Here is a 13,907-nt window from a genome sequence, read left to right as displayed (position 1 = left end):
CGGTGTCCGGAAGTGTAATGTGTATCAACTAATCCAGTTCAAATTTGATCGACTCATTAAGGAAATAAACCTCTCTCAACATGAATTTTATTCATATTTAACGCAATGATATACTAAACATAATAATCCAAAAATTCATTGTTGACATTCGTAGAATTAGTGGAGTAACCATTCCTTTAACTTTTTTGAGGGAATGTCAATTCCATCAAATAAAAGAAAAATGATCATAATCATAATGGAATGATCATTTCAACACTTGCACGTGCAACCATTCAAGGATGTGAGATTGAAGGTTGAATGACGCACCATTTCGTGCTATTCTTGCATACTAAACATTAATTATCATTCCATTCTGTTCTATTCTTACGTACCAAACGTGACCTAATAATTTGCAATGCGACAATGATAAACCCATCATTTGTTTATTATTATTTTTTATTATTTTCTCACGTCATATAGCGATATATAATTACTAAAGATATACTTTACCATAATCTCATAAATGCTTTATGGTGATATATAATGAATTAGGATTACCGAAAAATTTCTTTAACAAAAACAATTGGATGGGTCCACCCTTCTCCAACTTGATCTTCAAATGAAAACAAAAATCTTTAGTCAAATCCAGAGGAAGAATTGAACTATATATTTGGCAAGAAGATGTTGTTCCATATGGAACAACAGACGTGTCGTAGACCGCCTTTCCGGTCAATGCGCAATTTGATCACGGGACCTTGGATTATTAGCTGGGAAAGGGAAAGCCAAAACAATCAACTCACAATTCAGTTTATCCCCACCAAAAGAAAATCTAATACCTATTTAAGAAGAAATTATATTTTTCGATGATAGGAGGCTACGGACTTTACGGAGAACAGAAAGGAAAATATAAAATGATACGGATATTCCTACTAATAATAATCAAATTCAGACTCTTGGTTTCATGGGAAAGCCATCGAACCGTAAACAACATAACATGAACATATGTAGTGGAACCTCAACTGATCCACAAGGCCACACCCGTGCCTTCGAGCCAGTTCACTGGCCGAGCCGTTTTCTAGAAACCGTCTTGTGGACGTAGGGGGGAAAACTGGTCATGGGAAGAACGTTACTCCCATGTTACTCTCTTCATCCTCTTCTCATCCAAGCTTTGCGGCCATCAATTGTGGCATTGATACAGCCCTCAAAAGTCGATAATAATTTTCATTCATGTCGATATGGAATCATTATTTGGGATCGAGATACACAATCCGAGACCAGTCATGAATACTAACCATCATCCCGTCAGTAGGATGCATCAGTATGGAACACAGACACTCCACCACAAGAAGCTGCAGGTTTCGGTGAAGAAAGTAAGCATTAAGTGACGATTAAAACATAACGGCTTTGTATCAAGTCATCAATGTGGTCCTCGACATAATTGCACATCAATATCGGGCAACATGCATATACACACACAATAGAAGTCAGACCTTATAGAGTGAATAAAACCCAATAGCTTGTCCTAAGAAATTTCTCGAGAACAAATAACAGCATGCTAATAAGAGACAATTGTATATCACGACCAGTGTTTTACGAGAGCAGTCGCATCAGGAAAGAAAGGGAAAAGCCTAAAATTCGTGAAACCAGCTCCGAATTTGCTCGGAACCCAACAGTTTTCAGGATGCCTCCATATATACTACTGATTGGTAAGCGAAATGCTGTGGATAAAAAACTTCTGCATGGCAGGATTCTATTGATTCTCAAGAACAAAATAGTTCATTTCTACTCGAAAGGATCGACAGGTGAGTTTTATTTCCAATGCTAAATGGAGTACACACTTGGCCAAAATTGGGAAACAGAACCACGATAATCGAACATAAGAACAAGATGAGGCGCACAAGGACAGCATAATGGAGTGGTAGGATTCGGAGTTCTTTGCTTTGTCCATCACGGATGGCAAGTGCCAAAGCTAGGGAGTGTCACCGCATTGGGCTTCTTGATCAGAAACATTACCCCCCGTAAGGGTCAATTCAGAGACCAGAGCTATATGATCGCTACCCCATTTCTGGAAACACGACAAGCAAGTATAAAATTACTGATAATATGAGCCGCAAACAGAATGAAGCTAGAAACTAGAGTTTCTATCTATTCCACTGAGCGAAATTTAATTCGTGACATCAATCAGTGAATCACCATTTATTGGCTTACCAAGCAGATTTATCAAAGAGCTAGTGAAGATGCATCTAGAAGACATTTTCGAGAAGTATTCTAAAAAGAAATAAAAATACAAGACTTACCTTAGTTGGGAACCCCTGTGTCCACTGCATCGCCTGTTTTGGTATCGGAGCAAGCACTTTAATAGTCTGAAGACCTTCCGAACGCCTATATTTTAAATGCGATACAGAGTATAGTTCAGTAAATTACAGGAACAGAACAATTGCAACTTCCTATACTTATTATCAAAATCCCAGAAATATGGCCTCAGCCTAAGCGAACTAAAAAATAAAGTTTTACAACTTGATTTTGGAGGTATCTATGAATGTACTCGTTCCAGACATCTAAAACATGTCTAGTAGCTAGGATCAAAAGAAATGAAAATTCTGACTGTAAGAGGGAATATTTACCATATGTAATCAACAGTGCCCATAAACCGACTGTTGTAACTGGTCACAAGTGGCTCCCCAATGTCATTTCTTGTCCTCGAAAGATCCTACAAAGAGGCAAATGTTGAAGATCCATTCAGAAGTACTATCCCAAAATCAATTCCCCAGTATTTAAAATATATATGGCACCACATATATAATGAAACTCAATATATGCAGCTTACCTCAACCTCAGTGTACGTGCTTTTGAGTTTGAGCTTATGCTCCAAAACAAGGCAATCCCCACTGCCGGTCGCAGTAGCTATTTCCGTCGGAGTCCAAACTGACGGATCATATGAAGTTCTTCCCTCTTCAACAGGCTCAAATTCTAACCCTGATGGAGACCCAAGCTGTGGGGAATCCTCTCCTTCATGTAGCGCTGCCAAAAAAGCAGTATCATCCTCACATGAACTTCCACCACCTTCCACATTTGGCTCATCTACCTCGTTCAGAGACAACACCTTCAGTTGCTCATCCAGCGACTCAGCAGCAGAGTCCTCATCATTAGCACTTGGGTTGAATGATGAGTCTACAGCCGTCACAGAAATAGATATAATGGTGTCATTTGCTTCAATGGCTGTCCGCTCCATTTCGTCAGCTAAAACAGAGCAATGCTCTGAGGATTTCTTTTCGACTTTATCCACTATGCCCATATCCTCTGGAAAGTCTCTTCCTCCAAGTGAGCTTGAACTCTCCACGGTGTTATCGTACGAGGCAAGAGAAGAGGAAATATTCTCATCTGAAGTAACATCCACTGAAATCAGTGTATCATTTTTTGTCGCCTCATGGTTTGCTTCTTCATGGTCGGAAGTATCTTGAACTTGCCCATTGGTGCAAGATTGCTGTGGAGATAAGTCATCCTTAATGAGAATATCTTCAACATCGGGGGAACTATGTTTATGCTCATCCAAGCTCTCCACATTCAGCGGATCTTGAATTGTCCTATCAGTTGATAATTCCCTGTAAGAGTTTCATGGGAAAAAAAGGAATAAATTTAAATTTCGTTTAGCCTTCATTAACTAAAAATTAAACACAAATTTGGAACCCCACCGATTATTGTGAAAATTTGGCTTCGTTTCACGTATTTCTGCTGATGCCTGTCCAGATACTTTATCTCTATCTATCCCAGATAAATCTAACTGCGAAGCCCGGTAAAATTATGTCAAGACAGTGAGAGGATTATAGACTGAATGAAATAGGCAGGCAGATAAATGAAATCCCACATACATCCCCCTCTCAGTAGATTAGAAAATTGACAACTACTATATTTCCATCAGAAGTCAAAACAAGATAATTACCTTCTGTTCTGAGATGAAGTTGTACAATGGGCTCTGAGTAAGAAGTAAAAGAGATATTTGTTTCAAAACATCATTACAGAAATGAAGCATGGAAAAGAAGAAGGGAAGGAAAAGAACAAAGGATCAGGTTCAACACAAGAAAATGAGTTCAAGGCATCAAGCAATAACCTTCGGAGTGCAATTAAAATCTCCACAAAGAACAATCGGTGAATTATCCCAGCTTTTTGATACAACATGAGCGCTATCCAAGAGAACCCTAATCTGTTTGATCAGAAATGAGCAAAATTGTCATGAGCAAGCTTTAAACCATTAGTGTACTTCCACATTGGAATCAACATAAGGAAAGATGAGGGGGAAGTCAATCTTGATGGTTTAGCATTATCACAAATATCAAGTCCATAAACTTTTAACAGGTAAAATCCTCAAATTTAGAGACAAACTAAAGTCACAGATGCCCAGTAAAAACTCTGACCATGGTCTATTAACAATACCAAAATTCTAATATAAAATTGTTTACAACAAACAAGTACCTGGCCAAGCTTGATTTCCCCTCTTTTAGGATTGTAAAGCACATGGATGTTGCAAACTACAATTTTATTAGAACCTGTTGAGCTGTCAGAGGTACACTTTTAAGTCAGAAGAACAGAAATGAGTGATGGAAAAAGGACGAGGAAAATCTATTAAGACGAGAGCTTTGAGGCCTGTTGTATGGGACTTCCATTCAGCAGTTGATGAGTAGCTTCGGTTAAAAGATGGAAAATGTGAGAAATGGTGTTCATTGTAGTAACACTCCCTCTCAACCTAGAAAGATTCTAAATTTGACTCTTACTAGTGAGACTTCATGTGTCCTTTATTTCCCCTTTCCTATCCCTACTAGGCCTACGGGCCTCCTCTCTAACTCTCCCTCCCCCCACAGAAAAGAAAAGGGGAAAAAGAGATGGAAGACACAAACAACTAAACTAAAATGATGACTATTACCTTATTGGGGCGTTACCAACATCCTCGGAGCTATCTTCACTCACAAGCTGTTTGTCAAAAGAATAGCGATGCAAATATTAGAGGACATATAACGGGCAGATGTTAGCTCTACAAGTAACTCTTAAGCAATTGTACCTCAAGCACACATATCTGAGCAACATTATCCCGTAGTCCAAGCTTACTGAATTCAATGAATTCCTCATGAAGCAGCTTGAACCTAATAAGCCAGAAGCAGAGAAATTCAATATCAACACTGTAGATCATTGACTTCATCTATACTTTTTCTTTAGCAGATTCGTGAAAGAAGACATTTGACAATACAAAAAACTGTGTAAAACACCAGAGCTAATGGAATAGCTTTTTATCTCTACAAAACTACAATTATAAAATAAACTTTACCCATAAATTTTAAATTGAAAAACCATTGAGAGACTAATGAGGACCATTGACTACCTTGAAGTACGCCAAAATATTGCACACCCATCAACTGGATCACCAGTCCGCATCTATTTGACAATAAAAAAATGTAAGATTTCCTTCTAAAGAACCTCCCTGTTGGATATAATGCAAAAATTGGTCAAATCCAACTTCAAGTGAACATTGAATTTGTTTGCCAGCATATAGGTAGATTTATCGTTAATAATATGTCACTATATACAAATTTTGTTAGAATAATAAACAACAAAACATGCCTCGAAAGAACACGCTTAAGCTTTTATTTCAGTTGGTTGTGAACACGGTGTTCATAAAATTCTCGAAAAGTTGAACATGGCCCCTGGGAAGTGTCACTTTTCCTCCAACAGTAAATTTTTCTGGCAGCGAGGGACATTCGTTTTGGATTCCGTAGTTTCTATCCCATGTAAACTGTATCCTTATAGCTTCTTATTGCATATGACATTGCGTGCAAAACACCAACATGATAAACTAAATATAAATAAGGTAGTACATTTAGTCTAATCACATATTTCAGGCTTTACGTGCACCTTCCAAATGCCACAATAACCCCGGAACTTTAACTCCTCCTCCAGGTCCTGAAATCTATCAACTTCCTGAGAATAAGAAAAAAGATAGAAATCATTGCAAAACCATAAAAATAATATCAAATCCAGTCTCCACGCAAGAACCAACAATAGATCATCAATAAGATGTTCACTAGTTTTTCAGACATTAGGGGAAGCAGATGTTGAAACAACTAATTCGAACTCGACAAGGCTAATCACTTAAGCAGAGTTCACCTATTAAAATTAAATAAGTACACTGCAAACAAATGACATAATCAGACACAGCCAAAAAGTACCTGAAAGCACATTATGTCAGCAGACCACAGTCCAAGCTCGAAGATGATGTTTCTCTTTCGCCAGTCCCAGTCCAACATGTAACGAGGTATATGGTAGTAAAGTTTGCTCCTATGGTTTAGAGCAAGGTAATCAGCCAATATGTTGTACGAAAGAACAACAAACCGCTCTGCAAAGCATGCCATTAAACTATAACAAGGTTAGTCAGTCTCAGAGACTACAACGTGGAGAGAGATCATACAATCGTTCCAGCAAGTATGCTAAGAAAATATCAGTACTCCCTTATTCTTGTCAAGTCAAAAAAAGTTCACAATTAGTATCTTACTAATTTTTCAATGATCTCGTTTGGCAACATTAACCCAATGTTGACCCAGTTGCAGTTTTTATAGCCGTTATCATTAAACGATGGAAATACATCTCTTTATATCTAGTTCACTAGACCTCATGCAGTACAATTCCTTACATGCTTCCTCTTAACAAGAAAGCCCAAACATATGAGAAGTTCTAATATAAATGCTGAGAAGCTTTTCCTTTTTGATGATCTGACTTTGGTGAGTGTTTCATTTCATCAGCAAGTTAAATTATCATTTCACAATTTCCAATTTCCACGTGAAGCTTTGAACTTACAGATATGGACCATTATAAACAAATTCCATGGTTTCAAAATTGGAGCATTTTCTAAAAATCAACCGACTGAGACATTGAAAGCAATGCTAATTATGCATTTGGAGTTGCTTCTTCATTCAAGTAATGTGTAAAGAAAAAAGGACATACTGCAATTCGGAGGAGGCTTTGTCCCTGCAAATTTCCAATTCCGATAATTTAAAGCTTGAGGAGGCCTAGGCCTGATTTGCTGAGGTGGGCCTACAGCGGGATTTTGATCATATGGTGGAGGCTGATAAAATGGATGATTTGGATAAGGCAGTGGTTGCTGAGAAAACTGTGGGTTTCGAACATTTGGCCGTGGCCGATAAAGTCTTGGATTATATTGCTGAGGTGGAGCAAACTGCTGGTTGTGATTATAAGGCGGCGAGAGTTGACGAAATCGAAATGGTTGATTGTGGTTATAAGGACGTCCCCTACTGAATGGAGGCCGAGATTCACTTTGTGGGTATTGCTGATTATGATTATAAGGGGAGGGAAGACGAAAGGATTGGTTATAAGGCTGTCTTCCACTGAATGGGGGAGGCTGCGACCGCGTCCGAATCAGAGGATCGCCTCCCTCTAGTTCTCGTGATGTGACATTAGCCTCTTGCACTGACCGGCTATGGGAATCATTGGTCGCGCACTGGCCTCTTCCAGCATTGTCTCGTTGGTCGGAGTAGCTCCTCTGCCACTGTCTCCGACTGCCACCTCGGTACTGAAACCAATTAAAAATAGGTCAGCAACTTCCCCGAATTAGTCGATAAACCAAGACAGTTCCATGATCAAAAGGAGATGAAAACTAGCAGGACCACACATGCTCACTGAAGAGTTCATACGCTGAATCTCATCTATTTGAAACAAACAAACAAGCAAGGAGCTAACTTCAATCTGATGATTTTACGAGGTACAGAAGCTATGAATCAATAGCATGAACTTCCTCGCGCATAGCTTCAGCGATGGTGATCGTTTGCATTGATTCAGCCGACAAAGCTCTGATAGAGAGAATCGAGTAGAGATAGGAACACTCACCCTGGGAGCAAAGCTCATGGTTTTCGCGGCTTCGGAGCTGGCGGCTGCTGATAGGGACCGGACGGAAGTAGCGGAACGCCTCATTCGAGGGGAGGTGGCTCCATCGGCCGAAACGCCGTCGGTGCTGGCTGGGTTTATCAGCTGAGGATGACCGGTGTCGACGACGCGCCGCCGTTGGGCTCTTGGGCAGCGTGGGCTTCCTCGGGCCCTTTAGATGGATGTGTAAACAATTGGGCCAGTTCTCCTCCAGCCTGCAGGATTTATTTATTAAGTAATGTATTTTATGCTCCTCAATCATTTTTCTTAATTAATTTTCTGAAACTATAAAACAATATTAAAAAAGTTTTTTCAAGAACTGTAAAAATGATTTTAAAATAATATTTCCAAAAAAAAGAGGAAAGGGCTTTGGTCTGTCGGGCCATGATCAGAGTTGTCGCTGATGCTCTTCTCGGAAGCCGGTGGACCAAAATGAAGTGCTGATATGGAGGAAATAGTACTGGTGAAATATGAAATTATTTACTTACGTGACAATTTATCAAAGAATATTCTATTCTTTGATCTATAAAATTTTTTTGATCTATAAAAATGTCAATGGCATTTCTTGCAACTAAAGTTCCTTAGATTTGGTGTTTATTCCTGTCTTTGCAGTTTAGTGATGGGGCAACGCATCCTATTCGCTCGGCAAACTGGTGAAGCTAAGTACACAACGAATCTGAATATCGACTTTGAGCAGTTGAAGCCTGTTTTCCTTGTTCCTTGCCAAGTGCAGAAGCTAAGTATATGAGGAATAAGATCATATCTTTCGTGATATATATATATATATATGTATATATATGCTTTTCCTTTTAGATATCAATCGGCTTTTACAGCTTTCATATTGTTGCATTGTGCTTTGCCAAACAAGTTTCCCTCATTACTGGATTCAAGCAAGAAGATTTGTTGTTGGAAAATCCGCGTGCAATGGCCCTCGCGACTGCAGAGAGCTACGACTACGACGTCTTCCTAAGTTTCAGAGGGACAGACACGCGCCACGGCTTCACTGATTGCCACTACAATTTCATGGTAGACGCCGGCATCCGGGTCTTCAGGGATGATGACGAGCTCTCAGTCGGTCAGCAGATCAACAAGATCTTGCTGGCCATCGAGAATTCCAGAATATGCATGCCGGTCTTGTCTAGGGGTTTTGCATCTAGCACTTGGTGCCTCCACGAGTTTGCAAAAATGGTTGAGCTTAGGAAGGAGATCGTGCCCATCATGTTAAGCTCCGGACTTCGGTGTATGGAGACAATATGGACAAGCACGAGATGAAGCACGGGAAAGACCAAGTGAAACAGTGGGAGGATGCTCTTAAGGAGGTTGCTAGGATCAAAGGACGTGAAGATGTATTCATATGTAACTCCAATAGAAGCATTGCCTATTCATATTTGATGAATAAAGATGTATTGGATGCCAGTATAAATGTGATGAAATTGAAAGGATAAACATGATATATAGTTAAACGAAAAAGTGACGATGCAAATTCAGTAAAAGGATTTGAAGTTCTACAATAATAATATTTATACATCACTAGAACATGAACATATGCGTACACTAGTATCTACTTTATTATAATTTGACCATTTATGTGAGGTCTACAATATATAGAATACACATACAATGTGAAAATTGATAGGACAAATGAACTTTTGGAGATCTTCTCCATTTTATCTTGTTTCGGTTCGTGGAATTATTCAACTCTCCAGCTAATATTTTCTAGTTCAAATATTACAAATTTTCAGTTAAAATTTTATATAAAAATTTTGGTAAATTGCAGATCATAAAATCAATTGGTTTACCGACTTCAAAATAAAATCAAACATTTCACATTTGAAAAATAAAATCACAGGGTTTTACCGACTTCAAAATAAAGTCAAATCGTCATTTCTTTTTCAAAATTTAGTGAGACTCAAGACTGAAAATAAAAATTAATATTAAACTCTAAGTTTGTTTATATTATTTGGTAGCCCAGACTGGCTCAACATGCTGACCGGAAAGACAATCATTTGAATTCGCTTGCTTGATCGAAGATAGCGTATCTATTCAAGGGAAAATTCACATATATCCAATGCACATATCTGTCTCCGATCAAGCAAACTTGACATATTGCCCCTTTGATTATTAACGCACTGAGCGACAAAGAGGACAGAGGAAGAAGGTTTTTTTTATCATTCACGTGCCAATGATAAAATGTTAGTAAATTTGAAGTTTGACCTAAATCTTATAATTTTATTCGATCCTGTATCTCACTTAAATTCAAAGAAAATGACGAATTGACTTGATTTGAGAGAATTATTATATAACGCGATTTTATTTTTCAAATTCGATTGTGAAAATGATGAAAATGAGTGATTTTATTTTTCAAAATTATGCATTGTGATAATGTAATATATTTGTTAGCTCTATTTGTTTTTGGCTAATTAAGTCAATTTTATAATACGCTATCGCAGATACTTTCAATTCAGTAAAGAGATCGTTAAAGAGGTTCTAATCGAGTTGAAGCTCAACCACATTCATGTGCCGGACTATCTAGTTGGAATGGATGGTCAACCGGAAGTTGCGATGAAAATGTTACTTTCCAAATCGAGTGATGTTCGGTTCCTCGGGATCCACGGCATGGGCGGGATTGGAAAAACGACACTGGCCAAGGTTCTATTCAACAAACCCTCATCGAGCTTTGAGTGTTATAGCTTTCTCGCAGATGTTCGAGAGATGGCGAGCCACCATGGTATCGAATACTTGCAAAAGAAGCTACTGAGCAATCTCAATCCCAGAATAGGAGACACTACTCATATCTCCAACCCAATTGTGATGATAAGGAATAGCTTTCGTATAAAGAAAGTTTTGATAATTCTTGACGATATCGATCGAAAGGAACAGATTGAGAATATTGTTGGCGATGCTAAGTGCTTCGGTCCAGGGAGTAGGATAATTGTTACAACGAGGGACTCAAGAGTCTTGAAAATTGGCCATGAACCGTTTCATGGCATCATTGAGATGGAAGAGATGAATTTAAGTGAAGCACTTCGACTTTTCAGCTGGCACGCTTTTGAAGGGGACTCTCCTCCACGTGAGTATGAGCCCCTTTCAAGTCGAGCAGTTGTGGCTTGTGGAGGACTTCCTTTAGCTCTTGAGGTATTAGGCTCATTGCTTCATGGCAAAAGTAAAAAGCATATGGGAAGAGACCGCAAAGATGTTAGAGAAAAAGCCAGATCGGGCTGTCCGAGAAAAGCTGAAGATCAGTTATGACGCGCTGGAGCATGAGCAACAGCAGATGTTTCTCGATATCGCTTGTTTCTTCATCAACACAGAAAAGTCAAATCCGATTCACATGTGGGATGCCTGTGATTTTCATCCGACTTTGGGACTCAATACCCTCATTTCCATGGCTCTGGTGAACATTGTTGAAGATGATAAGCTATGGATGCACGACCAACTAAGAGATCTCGGAAGGGAAATCGTCCGAGAAGAAGGATTGCAACATTATAGAAAGTGCAGCAGGTTATGGATATGCGGGGAGGAGATCTCAACCACGCTCAAAAGCAAAGAGGTATAAATAAGTGGACGAAAGGAATATTACTAGTTCAACATTAATTACTAGAGCAATTATACGTAACCAAGTTTCTCATCTCTTTTGTTTGATCTTTATTGACAGGGTAAGGAAAGCATTGTAGGCCTCCATTTAGACGGACTTTACCCAAATGCGACGGGAGAGGTGTTTGCCGGAATGCAAAATCTACGGTTCCTTTCATTGGAGGAGGCTAAATTTGGGAAGAAGTTCAATCATCCTCTTCCAGAACTAAAATGGTTGTCATGGCATTATTTACCTTCAAGTTTGAACCCTGCCCATCTAAACATTCGCAAGCTGGTTGTTCTCGAGTTGCCACGGAGTTCCACTAGCAAGAGTGGAGTGGATGGAATCAAATCGAGGTAAATATTATGTCATAGCGCAGTTTCAACTGACCTAATAGTACGTGATATATTTTTTGGCCTAATGTTGTGTGTTTCCGCAGATGGTGCATTTGAAGGTCCTTGATCTCACAAACTGCAGCAAGTTGACTGCTACACCAGACTTCTCTAGGATCTCGAACTTGGAGAGATTGACTCTCTGTAAGTGCACCAATCTTGCCAAACTTCACAGATCCATCGTTAAGTTGAAGAACCTAAGGCACCTGGATCTCAGGTATTGTTCTTCACTTTGTGAGCTGCCCGACGAATTAGGATGCCTAGAAAAACTGGAATTCATGTCCTTATATCGTTGTGCAAGACTAAAGAAACTCCCCAACTCATTTGGGAAACTAAAGGCTTTAGTCGCATTGAATTTTTCAGGTAAAGTAGATATCAGCACCAGATTAGTGTCTTGGATTGTGTCTATGATTGAGATGAGTGAGATGATGCCATTTGGGAGCACAAGTTTATGGGATGAAGTTCTGGATCTGTCGCTTCTTTCTGATTTTGATGATCAATCCATCATCAGGAAGATAATATCGTTTGTGAAGTTCGTCATAGATGAATACCTGGCCAAATGGCTATACCCTCAGCAGCAAGAGCTTCCGGAAACGTTTGGCGATCTAACAGCACTCACAAAGCTAGATCTCTCGTACTCGAAGGTTTCTCATTTACCAGATTCCTTTGGAAATCTAGGAAACCTGAAGGAACTAAACGCAAAATGGTCTTCCTTGGTTGCACAACCAAAATCTGTAGGAATGTTAAAGAAGCTTGAAACACTTGGCCTGGGAGGATGTCTCTCGTTGGCAGAAATCCCATCAGAAATCGGGGGCCTCTCCAGCTTGAGAATATTGGACCTGTCACTTACAGCAATCCACCAGTTGCCTTCAACCGTGACTCAGCTTTATCTTCTCCAGTCTATCAATTTAAGGATTTCCTCGCTAGGAAAACCGACAGAAGTTCCTACTAGCTTAAACGGTCTGCCCGGTGAATCTTCAGACTCCCCCCTGTCGCTTGAACTCCTTCAGTGGGTTACCCCCCTGCCAACCACTTTTGCTGATTGTTCTCGACTTGAGGCACTTAACCTCTCGTGTGAGTTCTTGAAACGCATCCCACCACTTCCCTCTAGCTTGAGATGGTTGGCTCTTGACGGGTTAGGTAATGCCGTGGAAATGCCATATACTTCCAACTTGAAGAATTTGGCCGGTTTAAGTATCTACATGTCCAATCGAGAGGAACTGGCATGTTTGTTGCTGGAAAGTTTGAGAGAGCTGCGCATATCTGACTGTAATTCTTTGCCTGATCTGTCACACTTGAAGAATCTCCAGAAGTTTACATTATTAGGTACGGCATCATTGCAAGAGATTCCAGGGCTCGGGAAATTGGAATCATTGCAAGAGCTATGTATTGGCGACTGCAATTCCATTGGGTCATTAGAGAATCTATCAGTTTTGACGAAGCTAAAGCACCTCAGTCTACACGATTGTCGGAACCTCAAAGTAGTTGAAGGACTCGATAGACTGTCATTGATTGAGAAAGATGTGCACTTTGCTGATTGTAAATGCACACTATGTTCTCCAAGACATGGTTTGCTGTCGGCAAAGACATTGATCCTCTTAGTCATAGGTGTAGTTGGAATTCCCCGTTGGGATCTTCCATCGAAGATTCGACATTTCTTAGAGAGCCCGGAAGTCAACGCAATCTCTTCAATAAATGATGGAAACCATTGATCGGATCAATAACGTGGCTGAGCTGAGGGATGACGTTAATCTGAAGAGATAAATGGAAAACTCAAATCAAGCAGCACTCAAACTCAAACTCAAATCAAGATTAGCCTACTGAATGATTCTTTCTATCACTTACGTCATTTCAGGATGGGTTTTCTTTGATCGGATCACCACACCTGACAAATAATTAAAACAATTTCATTGCATTAAGATCGAGACTGGCACGGGTGGTGGAGAGCTCAGCTTTTCCATGTGCAAGACCACAAACAGTATTCCCCCTAAAGCTCAGCTCTGCTAAGGCGTTTTGGAGATTGACCTATCTTTCGAATT

At 39.6% G+C, this 13,907-nt stretch overlaps 2 protein-coding genes across 3 annotated transcripts; one reads left to right on the top strand and one right to left on the bottom strand.

Moving 5' to 3' along the window:
• Window positions 1-1,532: 1,532 nt before the first annotated feature.
• LOC116188387 (carbon catabolite repressor protein 4 homolog 6) lies at window positions 1,533-8,115 on the bottom strand. 2 transcript variants are annotated; one of them, XM_031517709.1, is made up of 15 exons: window positions 7,867-8,115; window positions 6,967-7,552; window positions 6,195-6,361; window positions 5,881-5,946; window positions 5,351-5,403; window positions 5,033-5,114; window positions 4,898-4,944; window positions 4,450-4,531; window positions 4,088-4,180; window positions 3,920-3,952; window positions 3,672-3,760; window positions 2,807-3,581; window positions 2,604-2,689; window positions 2,277-2,361; window positions 1,533-2,044 (listed from the first exon to the last, which is right to left on the bottom strand). In XM_031517709.1, the coding sequence occupies exons 1-15, from the start codon at window positions 7,948-7,950 to the stop codon at window positions 1,949-1,951; spliced, it is 2,424 nt and encodes an 807-aa protein (XP_031373569.1). In that variant the 5' UTR covers window positions 7,951-8,115; the 3' UTR covers window positions 1,533-1,948. The 2 variants fall into 2 exon arrangements, with proteins under 2 accessions (XP_031373569.1, XP_031373570.1); XM_031517710.1 differs by lacking the exon at window positions 7,867-8,115 and having other exon boundaries at window positions 6,195-6,381; window positions 6,967-7,101.
• A 711-nt stretch (window positions 8,116-8,826) lies between these two features.
• On the top strand, window positions 8,827-13,580 carry LOC116188679 (TMV resistance protein N-like). Its single transcript, XM_031518165.1, has 5 exons — window positions 8,827-9,122; window positions 10,353-10,972; window positions 11,067-11,452; window positions 11,558-11,832; window positions 11,954-13,580. Exons 1-5 carry the CDS (start codon window positions 8,827-8,829, stop codon window positions 13,578-13,580), a joined length of 3,204 nt encoding a protein of 1,067 aa, XP_031374025.1.
• Window positions 13,581-13,907: the final 327 nt, after the last annotated feature.

Source organism: Punica granatum, chromosome 8, assembly GCF_007655135.1.
Source record: "Punica granatum isolate Tunisia-2019 chromosome 8, ASM765513v2, whole genome shotgun sequence".
In the NCBI taxonomy this organism is placed as follows: domain Eukaryota; kingdom Viridiplantae; phylum Streptophyta; class Magnoliopsida; order Myrtales; family Lythraceae; genus Punica; species Punica granatum.
The sequence above is the reverse complement of the archived record's forward strand: the minus strand, read 5'-3'. Positions and strand labels throughout refer to the sequence as shown.

What these genes read in the sequence shown, in the direction of transcription:
- LOC116188387 (XM_031517709.1), bottom strand. Translation starts at nt 7,950, where the DNA reads ATGAGGCGTTCCGCTACTTCCGTCCGGTCCCTATCAGCAGCCGCCAGC. An exon ending in CTCAGATATGTGTGCTTGAG is followed by an intron (nt 4,945 to 5,032) that starts GTACAATTGCTT and finishes TTTGACAAACAG; the next exon opens with CTTGTGAGTGAAGATAGCTC. An exon ending in GGCACTGTTGATTACATATG is followed by an intron (nt 2,362 to 2,603) that starts GTAAATATTCCC and finishes TTTAAAATATAG; the next exon opens with GCGTTCGGAAGGTCTTCAGA.
- LOC116188679 (XM_031518165.1), top strand. Translation starts at nt 8,827, where the DNA reads ATGGCCCTCGCGACTGCAGAGAGCTACGACTACGACGTCTTCCTAAGT. An exon ending in TGAAGGGGACTCTCCTCCAC is followed by an intron (nt 10,973 to 11,066) that starts GTGAGTATGAGC and finishes TCATGGCAAAAG; the next exon opens with TAAAAAGCATATGGGAAGAG. An exon ending in CCACGCTCAAAAGCAAAGAG is followed by an intron (nt 11,453 to 11,557) that starts GTATAAATAAGT and finishes CTTTATTGACAG; the next exon opens with GGTAAGGAAAGCATTGTAGG.